This window comes from Pteropus alecto, unplaced genomic scaffold (assembly GCF_000325575.1).
Source record: "Pteropus alecto unplaced genomic scaffold, ASM32557v1 scaffold50, whole genome shotgun sequence".
In the NCBI taxonomy this organism is placed as follows: Eukaryota; Metazoa; Chordata; class Mammalia; order Chiroptera; family Pteropodidae; genus Pteropus; species Pteropus alecto.
In genome coordinates, this window is record NW_006431918.1 from 11,653,334 (window position 1) to 11,674,161 (window position 20,828).

At 34.7% G+C, this 20,828-nt stretch overlaps 2 protein-coding genes across 6 annotated transcripts in view; one reads left to right on the forward strand and one right to left on the reverse strand.

Moving 5' to 3' along the window:
• The window catches only part of ABCE1 (ATP binding cassette subfamily E member 1), a 24,821-nt gene extending 15,605 nt beyond the window's left edge, over nt 1-9,216 (reverse strand). Inside the window, exons 1-5 of one of the 2 annotated variants that reach the window (XM_015585064.2) lie at nt 9,062-9,195; nt 4,881-4,922; nt 3,729-3,862; nt 2,622-2,707; nt 422-519 (exon numbers count right to left, since the gene is read on the reverse strand). In XM_015585064.2, coding sequence (XP_015440550.1) covers nt 422-519; nt 2,622-2,707; nt 3,729-3,831 — 287 coding nt within the window. In that variant the 5' untranslated portion in view covers nt 3,832-3,862; nt 4,881-4,922; nt 9,062-9,195. Of the gene's footprint in view, nt 1-421; nt 520-2,621; nt 2,708-3,728; nt 3,863-4,880; nt 4,923-9,061 lie in introns of both variants that reach the window. The other variant, XM_006906289.3, reaches the window with a different exon arrangement.
• A 32-nt stretch (nt 9,217-9,248) lies between these two features.
• ANAPC10 (anaphase promoting complex subunit 10) overlaps nt 9,249-20,828 on the forward strand; it is a 261,204-nt gene continuing 249,624 nt past the window's right edge. The window contains exons 1-3 of one of the 4 annotated variants that reach the window (XM_015585067.2): nt 9,249-9,381; nt 10,830-10,956; nt 18,059-18,149. In XM_015585067.2, the coding sequence (XP_015440553.1) occupies nt 10,842-10,956; nt 18,059-18,149 (206 nt within the window). In that variant the 5' untranslated portion in view covers nt 9,249-9,381; nt 10,830-10,841. Of the gene's footprint in view, nt 9,425-10,829; nt 10,957-18,058; nt 18,150-20,828 lie in introns of all 4 variants that reach the window. The other 3 variants (XM_006906291.3, XM_006906290.3, XM_015585065.2) reach the window with 3 other exon arrangements.

Below are 20,828 nucleotides of genomic sequence, written 5' to 3' on the forward strand. Positions count from 1 at the left end.
GAGTAATATTCTCCGTAGATCATGAGATTAACAGATAAATTAAATCAAAGACAAATTTCCTTAAAAGTTATTTTGGGAATAAGCGTATTATTAACAAAAATGACTCTCAACCTCAGTTGTGTCTTAGAATCATCTGGGAGCTTTTTCAACTTACTGAGGTCCAGACTCTTCATCCAGAGAAATGATGTAATTCAACTGGGCTGAAACCTGGGCATTAGCAGTTTTAAAAAGACCCCCAGGTAATTCTAATTTAGCCAGAATAAACCACTGACATATACAACATGATTCTGCATATTACAATATTTTATTTCTCTTTAGTGAATGTATAATACAACTTTTTTCCAATTTTGCATTTCTCTGAAAATTCCAAAATGTATTTTATTTTACTCTTGACTGAAGTAAAGAGGACTTGAAAATATACCTGTGAAGTTTGAAGGCATTGGCACAATATCGATGTGTCGTTTCTTTTTCCAAGTTGCTTGGTAAATTGACAATTGATAAGGCGCCAAAGGGGCATTTCTGTTATTTAAAGTAAAGAATTTTTTGTTACTTTTCGGAAGTATACACATGACTAAAATGGATAGATTAAAAATTTTGTATAACCAAGCTTCCAAATGTGGGAGTTGCACAAAGATATAAAATATTGTTTTTCTTATTTACTTAAAAATAAGTTCCTTGAAGGTAGAGAATCATATTAATTAACTTTGTGTTCCCCTTAGTGACTGCCATAATCCTAGTCATTTAATGTGTTTGATACTTTTTGAAAATCTTACAGAACTTGAGGTTTCGCGTTTGTTTTGTACATTATTAGATAACAGAAGGCTAAGACGCAAGATGAAACATGATTCCTGAGTACTATATGACTGCAAATTCAGCCCACAATAGAAGCCTTCCCTCTTCCTCCTTCCTCCTGTCTTTGTACACATCCTTTTCTACCCTGTAAAGTTCTTTATGCTCACGGATTGTACCTTTTTTGGTCCATTTTCATGTCCCACTGATAGCTAGTGTAACATTTGCATAGATCAGGGATTAATGTCTTTCTGCTGTGATTTTTAACCATCTCATATGAAAATAAGATACTTCATATTCCAATTGAGTAAATTCTCATTAAAAAGGCTTATTCATGGAAAAACTTATTCAAGTAACAGCTGACTATCAATTAGATAAATGACCGACAAGAATAAGAACGACATGAATGGGAAGGTTATTTAAGAGTGGTAATGTGGCTAGAAAAATTTCTCAGAAGTACAGAAAATTTAAAAAAAGTACCCCCAAAGAGTATAATCTCAGAATAGATATCTGTTTAGCAGAACTGTTCAATGAGCTCAGAGACCAATTAAAAAGTCTCTGTATATAAAGATTTCATTGAATTCACATTTTATAAGTCACAGGAACACAGGCAAAACAAAACAAAAAAATTAACATCCTCTAACTAAAACTATTGATTCTTTATATGAAATTTTTTTTGCCAATGGAATTACATCCATTTACAGAATTCTCTTTATTCCATCAATATATATAAAATGCTCACAGGTTGCAAGTAATTTAAAATTCTCTAAAACTACAAGGAAAAAATATCCGCACTGTTCATATATGAGGGGCATTATAAGTATCTTAGTGTTCAGCGGTATATACTACCCCCACTTCCAAACAGACTCATCACATTAGTATCTTTTCAGCCACTGAATTGCATACCCCAAATTTTGGAACCTAATTTTTCTATAGCAGTGAAGAAAGAAAATAGTGTTCTTTCTGCATAGAGTGAATAATATATTGTTCAAAATCAGATTTCCAGCACCCAGGACATCCGCAGGCATATAATAAGAGATTAGTAAGTATTTGCTGAAAGAAGTGTTTCTTCCTTATATTTTCAAAACAAGGGAAAATGCTTTCAGTACCACGAAAATTTTTCTGGATACTTAGCTAAAGATTCAGAAACCAATGTAAAATACATATAAATATTATTAGAATGAGTAACAGGGTGGCATACATATTCTGGTAAGGTCCTTTTTAACATATATTACCTAAGAACAAAAAAAAATCTAAATTAAGAACTTCATCCATTGGCTCCTAAATATCTTTAATGAACTAAAGTTGGAAATTCATCATTCTTAAGTCAAAAACCCTAATCAAACTATTCAATGCAACAAAAACTAATTGAAAAACTATCCTATTGAAATAAACCCAACGACAGAAGAATGTATAATACAGCGGGAGCAGCACTTAAAAATTAGGTTAAATTGAAAAATTTGGGCTGTGTGCATTTCAGATTTGAAAATGTCTGCCATATGACTCATATTTTTTTGTATTCATATTTCCAAAAATTTCTGCTGAAGATATGTTAGAGAATGTCCTTCTCATAAAAGGGTGAAAATGAGAAATTAATTTTGGTTGGAAATGGCTTTACAAAATTGACTATGGCAAGGATCACTTTAAAATTGGGTGGTTTAATTAAAAAAGCAACAATATTAGATTATTTACATAAGAATACAATTTTCTTAAATTTATATTCTTTACTCATTGCTTTATATTTCACCTCTTTAAAACCAGTTATAATGTATTAATAATTTTGATTTCATTTTTAGGTTATAAATTTGATCAGAGAAATAAATATCACTTACCTTAATACAAATACCACAACCAATACAAAGAGTTTCAGAAATCCATGCTATTTTGCTCTGGGGTGTAACTTCAATGCATAATTTTCCTGGCAAAGGAAAAGATAGAATTAAGCTATTTTTTTCTGACATTCCAATTTTCTAAACATTGTTATTTAGGCAGTTTGATTCCAAAGTTCCACACAGAAGCAGATTTTCAAAAACAAAGGCCACACAGAAAATTCAGTATCTTAAATCAGTGTGTTGTGGGGAAAGATTTCTGAATTTATTATTTACATGAATACTCTTGTCAAGCAACAGAGAGATGACTCTAAATGTTTATTTTATTACCGAGGAAGAAAATATGCTAGTAAAATTGTGGTAGAGCCTAAATGAGTTTTATTTTTAAGTTGACTGACCTGAATATGTAAGTCACAAAATATGCCTTGGAAATGGCAATGTATATCAGAGAAAAGAATGAAATATGTTAGCTGGATCAGTGAAGCTCTGAGAGGTATGTAGTCATCTAATGTATACACAAAATAAATTTGGTATCAAGGATATTAACAATGGAATTTCTGAACTGCGTGGCAGACTATAATAGATGACATCTAAAGTTTCTTTCAAGATACAGTAAGCTAGTACCTCACTAGTACAATTAAAGTAACAATTACTTTTAACACAGCCCTTAAAGACTACCAAAAACTAATCAATTCTGAATTGCTGTAATTTATTTAATCTTGACTATGTAGCAAAGCCTCACGAACAGTAATTCTTATTAAGCTCTTCATTCTTGCATTTTAAAGTGAGAATATTATCAAACACAAACATACTGGCCTTCCTTTCTCCATGAGTTAAAGTAATTACAGGATTTTGTAGAATAGTAAGAATCTTAGTAACTTGAACTCTGGTCTGATTTTACATTCAATAAGCTTTAGAAAATACTGATATTAATACTTTATTCTATAATTAAAGAAACAATCATTTAGTCATAATAAAAGAAAATTTAGAACAAAATCTGGTCTTATCTTTACATTTCAAATAAACTAATGGCTAAAGCCTAGAGAATTATGAAGCTCATTTATTTCTTTTAAAATCTCTTATCTTTAAATGGTGCACAGATCAGCTTACCCATTCGAACCACAGGGCAACTCTTTTTGCACTCCTGCCGACATTTCTTAGGTTTACATTTGTCATGGTTGACAATAGAAATTCTCGTTAATTTATCCGCCATAATTCTAAGTAAGAAAGAATATCCAGCTCTTCTATTAAAGAAAAATTAACATAATTATGGCATAGTCGATGTAATCGGTTAAGAGAAATAAGTCATAGGCATAAAAGTTAAATACATTATCACCATATTCAGATATAATTGTCTGGAACTCTTAAAAAAAAACCTAGTGAAAAGTAATAACATAATTTAGAAAGGCTGGGAAAACAAAGATTTACATATATACCATTAATCAAAAAATTCATAAAAACATTATTTTCAAGTCACAAAAAAAGATACAGGTATCAAGAAGATATATACACATGTGAGGAAACTTTCAAAATACCGCTGAAAAACAAAGAAGACCTGAATAAATACAATGACATGTTGTATCAGTTTTTATAATAGATAATAGTTCACATCAAAGATTTCAACTTTTCTTGAATTTATACATTTACTCCAATCTCAAGGGCAAATAAATAAATAAACCAGAGAAACCAAAGCTAAAGCTTTTATGCATAAAGAATAGTAGTAACAGCCAAGAAAACTGAAAAAGAGCAAGGAGAATGGGGGGAAAACTACACTTGGCAGATAAAAAAAAATGATGTAAGGCCTTAGTAATTAATACTGATCCCAGAGTATGAATAAAATAGAACAGAAAGACCTGACATGAAAACTAATACATATGATAAAGAAGTTTACTCCTTCCCTTAAACTGAGCATTACTTTATGTCTTATCTAACTATAACGACACTACTGATGAAAATGGCAAATAATTACTAAGGTTCTGACCACCATGTTCATCAACTAGAAAAAGTAAAAACTGTATTTCACTAGGAATTTGCAACATGGCAAGATGAATTTTATGCTAACAGCACTGAAATGAAAAGGGGACCAGGTAACTGTATGTACAGACTGTGTTTACTTTTAAAGCTTTTTTAAGTTTTGATATTTAACAGTGCCATCAATTACAAAGCTAAGGTCAAAGTGAACTTAAAAATCTTTTACAATATTGGGCTTAGAGACAGACATTAATTTTCTAAGAATGGTGATTGAATAATTCCAAAAAGTACCTTAATACTCCAGTTTTTTTCTCCAGTATGTAATGAAAGAACCTAAAGCCAAAAGACCATCGGTTAACAAAGACATTCTGCTGGCTTTTTCTATCAATGACTGTGATCCTCAATCCTTTTTTTTTCCCTGACAGACTGCTTCCCTTTGTAGACCTCTCAAGTATTTCTCACAAAGCTCGATATCATTAGGCTTGGAGGGGGATAAGAGGTCTTGTTGCCCCCAGACTGTTATTCTCTCTCTCCTCACTAAAAAATTCGACTTCTGCCTCTCAAAGCACCCAACTGCTTTTGTCATTCACTGACCATCAGATCACTCCCTCTCATTCTTTGAGAATTTCAGATCTTGGCTAACTTTCACTCTCTTTTACAACTCCAGTCATAATTCTTGGTGGTTTCAATATATTCGTAGATGATTCTTCCATTAATAGTCCTCTCAGTTCATTAACCTCCAATGATATTGTATTTCACCCTACCTCAGCCACTCATTCCTTTGGTCAACCTTCTGACCTTGTCATTACCAATAATTACAATCCTCCCATAACCTCCCTTTCAAATACCCCATTCTCCAACCACCACTCCTACGTTTTCAGCTCGCCCCTCTCATATTCAACACTCCAACAACCCTTTGAATCCCCCCATTTCTCAGACTTACTATCAATAACTCTTGATTCTACTACATTTCCACTGTCCCTCAGCCCTCTGTAGTTTCATTTGCCTCCATACTCAAAATTCCACTGTCAATCATTTATACCCTTAATTACAATCCTGGTTAAATGCAATTCTTCACCTGCACACATACAGCTGAAAATGGGTAGAGAAAAAACAAAGCCATGCTGACCAGTATAATCTCAAGAGAACTCTTATGCCAACCAGCAATCACACTATATGTATTTCCAGAGCTAATCCATTTGCACACTAAAAGACATGTTAAGGAGAATGTTCCAACAATTCTTCCTCCTGTCTTTCGCATCATCAATTACTCTTTCCACTGCCTTATTTCCATCAGCATTCACTCTATTATCTGACCCCATCTCCCCTCATTGCTTTATTTCTCCTTCCTTTTATAGCAAGACTACTTGAAAGAGTTGCCTATAATCAGTGTTTCAAATTTCTATGTATTTTCTCAGAATCCATTCCAAGTTTTAGTGCCTATCATTCCATCAAAACAGTCTGTCAGGCCATTACTCTTAACTGCTTCCCAACAGATCTCTTTGCTTCTGCTCTTAAGTCCTTATACTCCAATCCTTGACAGTTCACTCTCAATACAGGAGCTAGGATGATCTTCTTAAAAGTATAAGCCAATTCATGTCACTCTTCTACTTAAAATCTTGCAATGGCCTCCCTACTCACTCTGAATAAAAGCCAAAGTCCTTAAAATAACCAATAAGGCATTGATCGGTCTAATTTTCTGATATCATCTCCAACTACTCTAGCTGTTCATTTTGCTCCAGCCACATTGGTTCCTTGCTGTTTTTAGCACATGCCAGACATGTTCGCGCTTCATGGCATTGGCATTTTCTTTTCCCTCTGCCTGTAATGCTATTCCCCAGGGTGAGCTGCATGGCTCACTCCTTTAAGTCTTCAATGTTTATTTCTCGGTGAGCCTTCTCTAGCTATATTACCAAAAAATAAACCAAGCTGCCTTTCTGTCCCTCTTCTCTACTTTTATTCTTCTTAACTTTCTACTATAAAAGCATATATTTCATATATATGTATACATATATGTACATATTTATTGTGTGTATTTGTATATATACGTGTGTGTGTGTGTATATATGTCTATATATCTATCTATATATATATATGTATATATATATTCTCTCTCTCTACACACAGACAATATTTTTCTCTCCACAAGTAGAATGTACTCCATCATGAGGACAGGGATTTTTGTCCATGTGTTCATCACAGTGGCTGGACCAGTGCCCAGCACATAGGAGCTGATACATGTAAATGAACGAGAAATTTAAATAATTTTTCTACAGCTTTTAGTAACTTCAGAAATCTTGCAAGTTACCAGTATTTCATAGTGATAGTTATCCACTAAAATATACACTAAAAAAAAAAAAAAAGAAAAAATCACCTAAAAGGAGGCTAAATATTTGTAATAAACAAAGTTATGTTAACTAATAGGTTTGCTCTACCTCTTTAAAAACTTTCGGGTCTCATAAAGATTAGAAGAAAAAATTAAAATGATTTTTGAAATGCTGCAAAAAAAGCCATCATTCTGGAAGTGACAACTCCCTAAAAACTGAAGATTCTTTAATTAGCTATTAAAATAAACCTGGATACCATACAAATTACCTGGTTAATAAGTATAATAAATTCTCCTCTTGGGAATAAATCCTTTATCATAAAATTGCTTTAATTAAATCTTATTTATGCCAAACTACTAAAATGTTTTACATAATATTTCAAACCATTTTAAAAAAACAAGTGACTGTAAGAAACAATTTTTATAGAAAAGTAAAAACATACCAAAAATGGTGAATAAGCTGACACAAACAGTGATATAATGCATTTAAAAAAAAAGACTCTTTGTAGAACTGTTAATTAACTGTGGAAACACCATTAACTCAATTTCTATATTAGTTTTAAGAATTGGGGAAGAAGCGGGTTCCCATTTTCTTTTTCAATGAGAAAGATACAACACAGTAAAGCTTGGAGGGGAAAAGCACGGTAACAGATTCCTGGGATCAAAGAGGGACTTGAAGATGTTTGAGATCTGAAAAACTGTGTTCAAAAGAGGTACTCATATCATGAACCTCACTGTCAATTTTCCCTTGGAATTGGGAGGAAAAAAGAAAGTGAAGCATAAAAGAAAAGCATCTGCAGTTTAAGACCAAAATTACTATATTGTGTGAAAGCATTTAAAAGACAATTGTTAACGAATGATGCTTACTATCATGTGAAATATTCTAACCTATGATTATTGTAGGTTATTAGTCTTATAAAACACCTAAGTTGGGAGTGGTGCACAACTCTGACTTCAAAGTCTTAAACTGAAGACATTTAGAAGGGACACTAAATTAATAGTTTTCTTGCCCTGCCCCCAGCATTATATTAAATGTTCTTCCTAAAAATTTTTTTTTTTTATATGGAGAACAAGATTTTTAACTAAAGAAAAAAAAAACTTTTAGCATCATTGTCAGGCAGTTGGTATAGAATGAATATTGTCAGTACATGGGACAAATGTACTGAGGCCTTCAACACAAATGCCACATCATAAATGCCTAGTTAGCAGTCCTGTGGAAGAGAGGGTAAAAGAAAAACAAAACATTGTTTTGAAAGTTCTCAATCTTATTGATTTAACCACAAAAAAACCCGAGAAAAATAGAGGCTTATGTAGTTCATGGAAATCAGCTTTGGCTGTCGTGCCTACAGTGTCGAATCACTAAAAGGAAAATAAAGGCATTGTGAATAAAGATAACACTCAATATCTCAGGGAGTTTAAGATATAATAAAGGGGAATAGGGAAAAGTCACCAAGAGAAAAAGTGTCCAATGCTATAAATGCGCACCAAAAAAGCTAAATAGACGTTCGTTCAATTGGGAGATTACGAGGGATAACACGAGTTACAGTAGAATACACGTTGCTCTTACACAAAAGTAGAGCGACGTTTGGCCGTCATTTCTGTAAAGACTGGGAGTGGACAAGTATTCAACTTCATGGCGGCAAGATGCCATGACTCGTTCCATAATCACCAAACCGTGGAAAAAGCCACAACTTCCCATAATCAAATATGCATATGTGAAAATGTATCCATTTTACTGTACCAGGGAAGGGGAGGGTGTACTAGGACGGATGCTGTAAATTCTGAAAGTGCCTTCCTCTCTAGAAGGTTCAGCTCTAAGGTAGAAGCGGGGTAAAGGGAGAGTGGAAGCGGTGAAAATTCGATCGTTGAGATGGCATCTAGGTCCATTCTCGTAGCCTCTGGCAGGGGTGGAGAGCAACAGCAGCGGAGAACCAAGTCAGCTGGAGCGGAAGCGCGACGTGCCTCCAAGCCCTCGCCGGCACCCGCGTTCCGGCAGTTCCAGCTGTCCCATCCCACCCGAGCCGGCTACCACGCGCTGCTGCCGTCACCTGAGGCCTAACCAAAGATTCTTGGAGAAGGTCCCTACAATCTTTAAATCGTGGCAAACTGCAGCTAACGGCAAAAGTCCTCTGCGCTATTCACTTACCTGGAAACAATGATCCCCTTGCGGAGGGGAGCACAGAGGCCAAGTCAGTTCTTGCCGTCACTTCTCAGCGGCACAACGTGTTCCTACGGCCTCCGGCCAAAATGGCGGTGCCCAGCCGCCGCCTCGCGCATGCCATAGGGACGTAGTGCGCACGCGCAACAGGGAGCGCCGGGCGAGACGGCGAGGACTTACGTCATTGTGGTGCGACGCCAATTCACCGTGGTTGGGGAAACCAAGCTATCCAGAGAAGCTAAGTGGGAGTGGCGCGGAGCTGCAGGAATCCTAACACCCTGAGCTGCAGCAAGCCGGGTCAGCAAGCTGTAAGTGCATGAGGTTTTCTCGGACGTGGTGAGTGGGTCTAGGGTAAGCAGATCCGTTCTCTTCCTCCACCTCAGTCTTTTTTTCTGCTTCCAATTTCCTCAAGGCTGGTGGGTCAGGAGTGGAGCCTTAGCCATTGCCCGTTCTAGCACTCCTAGCAGAGGCGTCAAGCAGGGCCAGCAGAGTCTCGTCCAGACACTGCTCGCTGTGGCGTTCCCTCTTGGATCTTAGCTCCTGAACTGTGTGGCCAGGAACCCAGTCTTATTCGAGCTCCATGTTTTTTCCACTTGGTGGCGTCCAGTACCAAGTCCGGCAGTTGAATTCTGCTCCAGTAGAGATAGGCCTTTTTTTGTTTTTGTTTTTGTTTTTTGTTTTTGGGCGTTTGACAGTGACAAGACATTCAGCTTGTAATGATGGCGAGAGATTTAATTGTCTCATCGTAGATCTTAACTTGCGTGTGGCAAATACTTTAGTTTATGATTGAATCGATTCTTCCTTGTATTCATTCAGTAAATTGCTAGTAGAGCATTTGTTTTAGGTCTTTATGAAATTTACACTCCAGTGACTCTGCTATTATCTAGTGAGTATTAAATGCTTGTGTGGAGGTTAGGGAACAAGTGAAATCCAATAGGTGTCAAGAAGATGACATACAGAACTATTGGTCTAGGTTTATAATAATAATAGCATGTATAACGACATTCAGTAGCTATAACTTTGCATTACAAAGCAGTTTTACAGATTGTTCACTATTCAAGAAGTATTTTTTCCCCACGTTTGCATAGACTTGCCAAGGTTAACAAAATTTGTGAAAGATGAAGTAAACTTTTGATTTTGAATAGGCCAGTTACTCACTTTTAGTTCTTGAAGCCATTTTTCTGACTTTATTATCTTCTGTGGCAAGAACATATATAAAGGGACCTTTGGACAACTGGTTGGGAGACGTGATTTTTCTCTACATCACTTAATGGATTATTTAAAATGGAGACCAGTGTTTACATGTTCCTGGAAGAAGAGTATTTCAATCTGAGTTTTCTAGGGAGGGAAAAAAAAACTTCATTTGAATTAAGAATTTTTACTCATAGGAGTGTAGAACTGTGCATCATTATAGAATTATAGATCAAGGTGACCTCTTTGACAGGAAGAGAAATAAAGCCCAGACCTGCACAGAGTCTAGGCTAGTTAAAGGAGGAACTGAAGAAAAAATCCTGATCCTGTGCCCTTTTGCCTACTATACTCTGTTTCTTTGCTCGTCTTGTAAGTCATATTTTAGAAATAACTGAATTCATAAGATTTTTAAATTACAGCGATTAAGTTATGTTAACAGCATTTGAAGATGATGATTAATATCAAGGATATATTTGTGATCCCTTTTGTAATTAAAATTTTATTACTTTTTTAAAAAAGATGTGCAGGTCCTGGTATAATATGGATATTCTTTTTTTCCACATAGAATATTTTTAAAATGACCACACCAAACAAGACTCCTCCTGGTGCTGACCCTAAGCAGTTGGAAAGGACTGGAATAGCACAGGAAATTGGGTCACAAGCTGTTTGGTCACTCTCATCTTGCAAGCCAGGTAAAACAAAATGAGAAATCTGTTTACAGTACCTACTTACCGTTTCCTTGTCCTCTGGAATGACTTTAGTATTGTTTTTGTTTATATTCTTTAATTCTAAAACTAAATTTAATCGGTTGTCATTTGTTATATATCTCTTCCTAATTGTTTTGTTAATATCCACTTCAGTTGAACTGCATATGTCATAAGGTCTGTTTATCTTCCTCATCTCTATTATTCAGTTATTTGGTTAGCATTTTTTTGTTGGCTATTTCTCTAGATAGGATAAGTGGGTGATACATTTTTTGAGTGATATTCCAAAATAACTTTATTTTACTCTTGGTTAGAATAGAATTCTAGAATGTCAGTTTTTTTCTCAACAATTTGTGGACGCTATTTTACCATTACTTCTTTTGTCATTTTGCAAATAAGGCCTATGCCCATCTCTCTTTTTTTCTAAATAACTTGTTCTTTCTTTCAGGAAGCATTTACCCTTTTCCTATTTGTTTTTAGAGTTCGAGACTTTGGCCAGGATATGGCAGGATACATGTGTGTCTTTTCTCATCTCTCTAATTTGATGGGCATTTTCTACCTGTAGGTGCAAGCTCAGAGAAAAATTTTTAGCTTTTGGAACTTTATAATGTTATTGGTTTAGTAGTTGCTTTTCCTTCAGGAACTTGTACTATTTACATGTTGACTCCAATAGCCATCTTCCCAACCAAGCCTCTTTTGTTTCCCTTTACAATTCCTTTCTCTCTCATCAGTAATTTATTGAGGTCTGTCTAATTTACGTACAATAAAATTCACCCTTTTTAGGCATATAGTTCTATGAATTTTAACAAACACAGATAGTCATATAAGTACCATCAAAATCAAATACAGTATGTTTCCATCATCCAAAGAAATTTCTCAAATGCTTTCTCTACATCTATTGCTATGATCATATGGCTTTTCTCCTTTAGGCTGTTGGTGTGATGGATTACATTATTTGATTTAGAATGTCGAACCAGCTTTGCATACGTGGAATAAATCTCAGTTGATTGTGGCATATAATTTTTTTAAAAAATAATATTCTATTTACTAATATTTTCTTGAGGATATTTGTATTTGTGTTCATGAGAGAGATTGTTTTTTAATTTCTCTTTCTTGTGAGTCTTTATCTGGTTTTGGTATTTGGATAATGCAGCTGTCATAGAATGAGAATTAGTCTCTCTGCTTCTTTTTTCTGCAGTAGATTGTAGAGTATTGGAATAATTTCCTCCTTAAATGTTTGATAGAAATCACAAGTGAAACTGTGATTTCTAGACTTGTGTCTAGAAATGGTGATTTCTTTTGGAAGGTTATTAATTTTTTATTTAATTTTTGTAATAGATTTAGATTATCTATTTCTTGTGGCGTGAGTTTTGGTAGATGGTGTCTTTCAAGATATTGGTCCATTTTATTTAGGTTGTCACATTCGTGCACATAAAGTTGTTTATAATACCTCTTTATTTATCTTTTTATTACCCATGGGATTATTAGTGATGGTCCCTCTTTTGTTTCTGATATTAGTAATTTGTGTTTTCTCTTTTTTTCCTTGAATAGGTTTATTGATTTTATTGACCTTTTCAAAGAACCAGCTTGTGGTTTTAATGATTTTTCTCTATTAATTTCCTGTTTTCGGTTACATTGATTTCTGCTCTGATTTTTATTATTTTTTCTGCTTATTTTGGATTTAATTTGCCCTTCTTTATATAATTTTCAAAGGTGAAAGTTTCAGTTATTAATTTTAGATCTCTGTCTCTCTCCATATATATATATCTCTATGCTACAAATTTCTCACTAAGCACTGCTTTTGCTGCATTCTACAATTTTTGATAATTTGTATTTTCATTCAGTTTCAAATATGTTTAAATTTCTCTTGATACTTCTGTGATTCATATGTTGTTTAATCTTTAAATATTTGGAGATTTTTCAGTTTTTGTTCTGTTATTGATTTCTAGTTTAATTGTACTCTGGTCTGAGAGCATATTTTGTATGATTTCTGTTCTTTAAAAAAATTTTGTCTATTTTATAACCCAGAATGTGCTTCATCTTGGTGAATGTTACACATGAGCTTGAGGAGAATTGTATATTCTTGAGAAGCTTGTGTATTCTGTTGTCATTGGGTGAAGTAATCTATAAATATGAATTTGATCCAGTTGATTGATGGTGCTATTCAGTTCAGTTACCTCCATACTGATTTTCTGACTACTGGATAAAGGCTAAGATTCAGTGGCTGAAATTCCTGTAGTGTCCTAGTTTTTGTTTCCCCTGTTATTTTAGAATTTCCCTAGAGACTCTTTAAATGATATCTGAGCTTGCAGTTTTTTAATAACTTCCTGTTGTACAGGAGCCCTGTTGATATGGTGGTTAAATTCTAGGAGGAACAAAAGTGTTCTGTAATCCTGTGGCTAGATCTCAATCTTTTAGTGGGCCTGTGTTCATGGCTGTGACCTTTACAAGTGCTTCTCACCTTTCTTCCCTCTTAGGTGAGATAGTGAAGCTGGAGGAGGCTGGAATTGGATATATTTTCCTTCTCATGTCAGTAAGGCTGTGATAAAACCCATGTTAGTTACTAACACAGTTTTTCTTGAAGACAGGCTTTTGTTGAGGAGAACAGAATGCTCTGGGTGTATTTTACAATCATTACTTTCACTCTCCCTTTGCAGGGAGCATTGGAGAATTTTCTCTGATCTTTACCCTGAAGAAAACCTGGTGGGGCTCCTAGAGGTAGAATTCATGAAAATGCAGAGCCTTCCTAAGACTGGGCTTCCAGGAGTTTTTCTCTCTCAAGCCAGTCCACACTCAGTCTCCAGCAATTTGTCAATTAGCCAATTACTCTTTTAAGTTTTCCTACCAGTTGCCGACTCCAGAGATGGTGCTCACCTCTCTCTTCAGTTTTCTGGGTGATAGTTTTCCCTGTGACCTCAATTCTTTTTGTACCTAAGAATTACTGGTTTTAGTTAGTTCATTGTGTTGTAAGGATGAGAATGACATCTTCCAAGCTCTTTACATGTCAGACTGCAAACTGGATGTTCTTCCTTTTGGTTTTAAACTATATATCTTCTTATTTCAACTGGATTTCTTGTAGGCAGCATATTATTGGGTCTTGCTTTTTTATCTAATCTGACGTTCTTTATCTTTTAATTGGGAGTGTTTAAACCATCTACACTTAATGTTTCTATTGATGTAATTAGATTTAAAACTACTATCGGAATTTATTTTCTTTTTCTTGTTAATGTTTGTTCTTCTTTTTCTCCTGTTTTCGGATGAATTCAGTATTTTTATGATTCTATTTTATCTCTACTACTGACTTATTAGTTATACATTCTTTTTGAAATTTCTGCGTGGCTGCCCTAAGTGGTTGCCTTTTATCACAATTTACCTTCCAGCAGTATTATACCACTAGATATGATACATGAATCCTTCAACCATCCTTTCCAGCTCTTTCTCCTATCCTTTCTGCCATTTTTGTCATACCTCTTACTTTCATATTTTAAGCTCCAGAATATATTGTTGCTATTTTTGTTTAAAAGGGCCAATTACATTTTAGACTGATTAAAATATAAAAATATACCTTTTATGTTTACCTTAATTTTTTCAATTTTTGGAACTTTTCATTTCTTTGAATAGATTCAAATTTCTGTCTGATATTGTAGTCCTTATGCCTAAAGAACTTTCTTCCACATTTTTTGTATTGCAGGTCTGCTAGCAATGTTAGGTTGGAAAAGTTTTCATTTTGCTTTTATTATTGTATCTTTTCCCTGCGTGGGATTCTAGGTTGGCAGGTTTTTCCATTTACTGCTTTAAAGATGTCATTCCATTATCTTTTGGCTTGCATAGTTTCTGAAAAGAAGTCTGCTTTAATTGACTTTTTTTTTTTTTCCTGGCTACCTTTAAGATTTTATCTTTGATTTTCAGCAATATCAATATGATGTGTCAACATGTATATGTGTCTGTGTATGTATAATCCTGCACGAGATTCACTGAGATTCTTGGATCTTCTGGTTTGATGTCTTGCATTATTTTATGAAAATTCATGGCCATTATTTCTTCAAGTATTTCTTTTGCCCTATTTCTTCTCCGTTATCTTTCTGGGAATTCAGTTATACATATGCTAGATTATTTGGTATTGTCTCATAGTTTTTAGGTTTTCTATTTTTTTTCCACTCTTTTTTTCTTTGAGTATTTTTTTATTGGCCTACCTTCAAGTCTACTGCTTCTTTCTTTGGCTTTATTGAATCTACTGATGATTCTGTATTCTGTTTAAAGAATCTTTCATCTCTGGTATGGTTTTTTTTTTTTTTTTAAATAGCTTTTCCATTTGACTTTTAAAGGGGTTTTCATCTCTGTTGAAATTCCCTATCTGTTCCTGCATTTCATCTACCTTTTCCCCTGCTTTCTTTAACATTAATTATAGTTATTTAAAATCCCTGTCCAATAATTCTAACATCTGGATAATATCTGAGTGTTTTTCTATTGATTGCTTTGTCTTTTGATAATATTTGTTTTCCTTTCTTGTTTGTCATAATTTTTTATTGAATGCCAACTCTCATATGTAGACAGTACCTCACAAGATTTTCATATTCCTCGAAAGATGCCCAGGGCTTATGGTGGGATCTGTTGTTCCAGAGAAGTTTTCTTAGTGTGCTTCCTTGACTCTCAGTTTCACCTTTCTCTGTACCCATGTACTTCAGATGGTGTCTCTCTCCATGCTCTTGCCCTGCTTCCAGCACTAGAATACTGTGCCTCGTTACTCAGTGTGGGGATGAGAAGCAGGGCTTGTTCTCTGTTTTTCTGGTCCAGTTTGTCTTAAACAAACCCTTTATGCCTGGTCTCCAGGGTAGGGCTTTCTTAGCATTTTAGGCCCTCCTATGATAACCAAACTCAGTCTTGTATCTGTGGCTGGTCTTTTGTGGGAGAGAGTTTTCTGCTCCATGTCCGTAGGACGGACTGTGTCCTGCTTCTCCCTCAGGGGTAGAGGTTTTTTTCTTTTACTCTTCTCTCAGCGAGGATGGGTCTATGTCTGTGTCCTGGAGTCAACCGGTTTGATGCTCCTCTCCCAGCAGCTTAAGTCCTTTTAGAAGGAGGGTGGGGCTCTTTGCTTTTCCTGCAGTGGTAATCAGTCTTCTTCTCTATGCATGTACCACTGAAGTAGGCTTTCCACTCTCCAGCTTTCCCCTAGATCTTTCTGGTATGTACAGTGAGGGCCCTTGGAAAAGAGTCTGAAAGGAACGTGAGTTCCCCTTGTGTTTGGGACTTCCAAGGCTGCTATACTTTATGTTAGCCCACACTTGGCCTTTAGTAATTTGTTAAAGTCCAACCAGATTTATTCTTAGGTCAATGTTATCTGGTCAATGTTCTTTCCTTCTATGCCTCCCACAGTTTGGAACGATACTATGTCCTTTTTCTCCTGAGCCTAGGAGCTGCCCCTTCTTGAATTTGAGGCTGTTTAGTTGCTGTGTGGTTCAAGCTCTCATTTTTTCAAGAAAAATTTGTGGTTTATATAGCCTTTCTTTTTTTTTTTTGAATAGGGATGATCTCATATCCTAGACTGCTTCAGAAGTTTCTCATATTCTTTATAACATCAAATACTTCTGTGATTTTGCCCAAATTGAATATCTTCCATTGCTTGACCTAATTCGACTAGTGCCATACTATGTCAGTAATGTATGAATCAGTGCCAGTTCACATTCTTTTATGCTATAGCATTTGCAGAGGGCAACACGTAGAAGTCACTGATTCCCTGAAGATGCCCCACTGCTCTGATATCATCCAGATACAGAAGACAACAGTTGACACTATTAAAAGAGTGGTGAGACCACTTAAAAATGTGTCGGATATGAAAGTCATGAAATTTATCAGTGTGGGGTCATACATCCATTTTACTCCCTGTGATTTTGAGCTTTGAGTCCATCGGTGATATATCATTGATATGATTATCATTTTACACATTAAAAATGACTGACTACTCTTTATTAATGAGAAACAGCATGAGAAAGTTAATTGTTTAACCTTTACTTTGCTTCTCTATGGTCAGGTATTTTTCAATTCAAGTCAGTAAACAATTGCTCTAGAATATTGTTAGAGATTTAATGATAAAAAAGACACCACCCTTGCTGTCAAGGAGTTGTCAATCTACTGGAGGACTCATGGCTTTAAACTAGTTATTATTGTACAATATAATAATGTGTAACTTCTGTCGAGTGCTTACTAAATGACATATCTTGTCCTAAGTACTTACATATATAAAATAAGCAATTATGTCAATAAAATCTCCAAAAGTCACACGAAGTATGTACTATAATGTATTTTTATCATTTTCTAAATAAGGATACTATAGTACAGAAATATTAAGTAATTTGGCAAAGATCCCATAATGAGTGAGAATGCTGAGATCCAAGCAGTCAGGACCCACTATGTCATGCTGCTTTGCCACAAAGTACGGGCTCAGTGCAGTAGCAGCCCAGAAGAGAAAGTGGCTGACTCTGCCTGAAAGGATCAGAGAAGTCTTCATGAAGATAACGCTTATGCTGCGTGATGGAGCAAGGATAGGATTTCACTGAGTAAGGATATAATGGCGAGAGGAACAGTATGCACAAAGGTATACAGCTTAGACAAAAGGTGGCTCATTCATAGAATTATAGGTGGTCCGTAAGTCTAGAACAGAACGAGGTGGCCTAGATGAAGCTAGGAGTTAGGGAGAAGCCTGATCACATGGGACTTTATTAAACAGTTCATACTTTATTGTATAGCTAGTATGAACCACTGGAAATCTTTAAGTAGCAGTGTAAAACAATCAGAGTTCACATTTGTGAAGTGAATATAAATATACACATAGTATATTTAGGAGATGTTCTTTAAAAATTAGGGCCAACAACCAAGAAAACTCAGTTCTAATATAAACGTTTTCGTTTGCAAGTGCTATTTCTTCTAATGGTTGAGGTCTGGTTAAGAAGATAGAAGAATTCTGGTTAATTTAAATTTCATACTACTGACCATCCTGTTTGTCAAACTTTCTGGACAAATATACATGGTAATTTTATGTTTTGAATATATAGCTCTTTCTTTATCATGAGAATTTATCGTCACTTGTCTTTAGGTTTTGGAGTAGATCAGTTACGAGATGACAATCTAGAAACTTACTGGCAATCAGATGGCTCCCAACCTCATTTAGTGAACATCCAATTCAGGTAATACATTTTTGAATTTTTCAGTTTGTGTAGGTTATAAGTGGACAAAGAAATCCATTTTATATACATAAGGTTTAAAAAATATTGAAATTATAGTGAAATGCATTTAACTCTGCTTTTGATCAGTCTTAGAGATTATTATTCTGCTCACTAGATTGTTCTAAGTTTACTTTGTCTTATTCTTTATGAATTTATGGTACCTTCCATACACAGTTCCTTTAATGTAGATATTTCTCAAATATACTTTCAACATGATTTATCTCAGAAAAATATGCTTTGCTTATGACCCAGCACAATGACTTGATGCACTGCATTAAGTACACCTGGAGTGATGGTAGTAAGTTCATTATCAGGGGTAGACTTAGTTTATAAACCTATAAACCAAGTTTAGCTATAGACTATTCATATAACTTCTCAAATTTGTACTTCCATTTGGAAAAAATATTTTAACATAGAACCTTTAAGGACATTTTCAGTTTTCAAATTATTGGGGGCGGGGAGGAAAACAGCCATTTCGTTTGTCAATTGCTTTGAATTTATTGACATAGATAGAAACCAGTTAACTTGGTTATCTTATTCCATTTATGGCATCTATTTTAACGACCTATAGCATTGTGTTTTTAGTTTGTTATTATCTTCTTAGGTTGCAGATCAGCAAATTTCTTATGAAAAAGCTGGGTAGTAAATATTTTAAGCCTTGTAGGGTGTCTGGTCTCTGTTACAACTACTCATTTATCCCATGATAGCACAAAAGCAGCCATAGGCAATGCACAATGACTGAATTTAGCTGTTCCAATTAAACTTTATCTTACAAGAGTAGGTGGTGCATGAGGTTCAATCAGTGGGCAGGAGTATGCTAACTCCTGTCCTAGGGTATGAAATATATATACACCAGAAATAAAAACCGGGTAATATTTTTTTAAAGACTTAAAATACCAGATACTTTGCTAAATGCCTTACCCATTCATTTCATTTAACCTTTACTGTTATTTTTAATTCTTTGTGGTCTCAGAAGCAGAGACTTAGGTAAGGTAAGTAATTTGCCCAAGGTCACATAGCAAGTGAGTGGCAAAATTACAATTTGAACACAAGTACTCCAACTCGAGAGCCACTGCTTTTAATCGTTAGATTGTATAGTGCAGGGTAAATTGCTTTTCTGTGATAACAAGGTTATTGCTTCAAAGTTGTATAATATGTGTCCTTATTTAATTGTATTATATTGGAATAGCAGGGTTTTTTCCAGCAAATACGGTTTTATACAGAAGGCCAATGTATTGAACAAATGATAATAAAAATAACCTATTGAAATAGTGAAGAACAGGAGAATGTTAAGAACAGTTGAAGTTCTTCTGGTTAGCTTCATTTTGAAGAGAAGGGTTGATGGTTTAACAGTGGAGATAAATAAAAATTTTTTAAAAAGATCAATATTTCCCAGAATCTAGTTGAATGAGAGCATTGATAGCCATAAATGCCATTGTCATTTAAAACACTTTGAACAAAAAGTAGTTTATAAATTGAGTGGTATCATGAATACACATAAATACCAACACATGTATGGCTGTAAATTGCTTAAACCAAATCATATAAATTAATTTCTCCTCCTCTCCAAATTGAAGACTGTCCATAACTTTTATACTTTATAATTTTGTAGGGTTTTAGATTTTTAAAAAATATTAGTTAACAGATGAACAGTAGGACCTGTTGCATGATAGCACTGCAGTTTCAGCACTTAGACATCTTTGTTAAAAAAACCAAACCATTTGTGCAATCATTAAATAGTTTACTACATTTCTCCCTTATTTTTAAAAAGTAGAGCAAATGGAAAAAATCAAAGTGCTGATATCATTTTAAAAATAATAGATACTAAGCTTAATAACTTAAGACAATTGTGACTATGTTGGAAATCATTAATCTCAACCAGATATTTATTGGTCCTTACCATTCAACTACATGGTACAATACGAATGGATAAAAAAAACCAGAATTAAAGGAAATTTGTTGTCAGAGATTATGACTAAAACGTGGTTTAATATAAGATTGAGTAAACTTTTTAACTCTTAGGAACTAACTTTTATACCTTCATTATGTAAGCCCAGTGTTCAGCTTTCTTCCATTTGATTTTCTACATATTTTCATGCATACCTTGTGTAGTAAAGAAAGGACTTTCTGTATTGAAAAGAAATTGTATTACAGGTAAGCTTGAAAGAAGTTCAATTCAGACTTTATATTTTGTTAAGATGAAACAAAATATTTAACTCCTTAGGTATTCTCTCCTTCACAGAGAAAATAAACAACTCTTAATTCTTGTAGCAGTTTCTCAGCTAGTTGAGCATGTAGATTTTGGGAATGATTAGTATGTATTGCTGATGTGTCAAGGTGGGCTTGTAGTGCATAATTACACAGTAGCATTTAGTTTTAGACCTCATCCCTCCTTTAAATCAGGGACAAATTATTGCCTTGCCCTAGATGAGAACTCGAAGAGGAGCAGGTATGACATTTTGGGGTAATAAATACAGTTCTCTGTTCATTTCAAATAGCAAAAGATAGATTAGAAATGAAAACGATCAGTCCTAGCTAATAGTGAAAGGCTCAGACTTGCTTTACTTTCTTGTAAGATTTATTCCTCTCCCTAAGCTTGAGTCTGTTGTGAATGAAAGAATAAAGGTGTGGCCTGCTTTT